Consider the following 1586-nt stretch of genomic DNA (forward strand, 5'->3'; position numbering starts at 1 on the left):
AGGACCCAGCCTTGCTGGGATGGGGTGTTTCCACCCTGGCGGTCCCGGTGGCCAGGGCCAAACGTGGAGACGACCATGGTGACATACCGATGGTCAGAAAACGTCTCCACTTCCGCCCTAACTTGCCACCCGGACACACGCGGCACGGCAGCCGGGGACGCAAACGAAATGTCCACGATCGACCCCCCGTGCTGCCGCACACACGTCTGCTGCGAGCCCCGGTTGAGTAGCTGGAGCCCGCACACCGCCATCCACTCTTCCAGGACCTCTCCCCGACCATCCGTCTTGGGGGAACCTCAAGTCTCAGACTTGGCGTTGAAGTCCCCCAGGACCAGTACTGGACGGGGATGCCAGCGCCTAACCACGGCGCCGAGCCCGTCCAAGTACTCCTCAAACTCGGAGAGAGGCCTGTTGGGTGAAAAATAACACCCCACCACGATGGTCTCCCCCCACTCCCCAGCCACGAATCCCCGTCCTCTCTCAGTAAGAGTAAAGACAGGGATATCGTGGCTCCACACGCTGTAGATCGTGACCGTGCCCCCGTCGTCCCTCGCCCATGCGGGGTGAGCAGGGACCGAATATGGCTCGGCCGCGACCGCCAAGCCCCCTCCCCACTCCGCCAGGCTTTGGGTCATGAGATCCTGCGCCTGGCGGCAGTGGTTGAGGTTAGCCTGGAGAAGGATGGAAGCCATTTATTCGGCTTCCATGGGCTTCTCCTCCAGGTCCTCCCTTTCCCTAAGAGGGGGAATAGCAACCCCTTCGGCACCAGCAGGCCCCGACGGCACCGCTTCGCCCTTTCCCTGAGCTGCAGCGGGGCCCGGTGGTCCCGCTGTTGCCCCCTTTCCGGCAGGATTTGAGGATCCCGCCGGCGTTTTCCGAGCCGCAGAGGGGGGAGGCCGAGAGGCATCTTCCCCCAAGGCTCGGGCTCTCTTTTTACCACTGCGGACAGCGGGGGCACACGCTGGGCTCCCCCAGCGGTGACCGGCCGGGCAACCCAGATCCGAGCACAGCGGACATCTCGGTTCCGCCGTGCACCGGGCCGCCCCGTGTCCCGCCTCTCCGCAGCGGTAACACCGCCCACTACGGTCCTCTGAGGGGTACGGGCACTTTTGCCGCACGTGTCCCCTCCGGAGGCACCTAAAACATTGGAGCGGGCGCTGCTCCAAAACGTCTACCGTTGCCCGAACCCAGCCGACCGTCACCCTACCAAGGTCGGCCAGCCTCCGGACCGCGGCCACCGGGCATCTCGCCCACGCCGCCCCAAGGCCAGAGGGGGCAACTTTTACCGGCCCTACCCGGACCTCTTCGGGCGCGCAACCCCCGTCTCTGGCCAGGGCAGCGGCCACCTCGTCGGTGGAGACTGAGTCGTCCAGACCCCGGATCCTGATCTCTGCGGTCTTCACGGGCCTGGAGACTCTAGCCTCCCCTTTCTCGAACAAGGCGGACATGGCCTGAGCCAGTTTGTCCGCCTTGTTTGCTCCTCCTTCACCGGGGACCTCTAATATGAAGCCCCCGGTTACCGCCCTTTTGGGCCGAAGGCCGTCAATGCCCAGGCCCGAAAGATCGATCGACTTCCGGGCCATGGA

The 1586-nt window shown here is 65.0% G+C and overlaps 1 protein-coding gene across 1 annotated transcript; it reads right to left on the minus strand.

The window, feature by feature from the left end:
* Positions 1 to 296: 296 nt before the first annotated feature.
* On the minus strand, positions 297 to 692 carry LOC109861950. Its single transcript, XM_020441806.1, has one exon. The coding sequence runs from the start codon at positions 690 to 692 to the stop codon at positions 297 to 299; it is 396 nt and encodes a 131-aa protein (XP_020297395.1).
* Between the last annotated feature and the right edge of the window lie 894 nt (positions 693 to 1586).

This window comes from Pseudomyrmex gracilis, unplaced genomic scaffold (genome assembly GCF_002006095.1).
Source record: "Pseudomyrmex gracilis isolate BER0280 unplaced genomic scaffold, ASM200609v1 scaffold_1193, whole genome shotgun sequence".
Classification (NCBI taxonomy): domain Eukaryota; kingdom Metazoa; phylum Arthropoda; class Insecta; order Hymenoptera; family Formicidae; genus Pseudomyrmex; species Pseudomyrmex gracilis.

Excerpts from the sequence above, each read along its gene's own strand:
- LOC109861950 (XM_020441806.1), bottom strand. The coding sequence starts at position 692 with ATGGCTTCCATCCTTCTCCAGGCTAACCTCAACCACTGCCGCCAGGCG.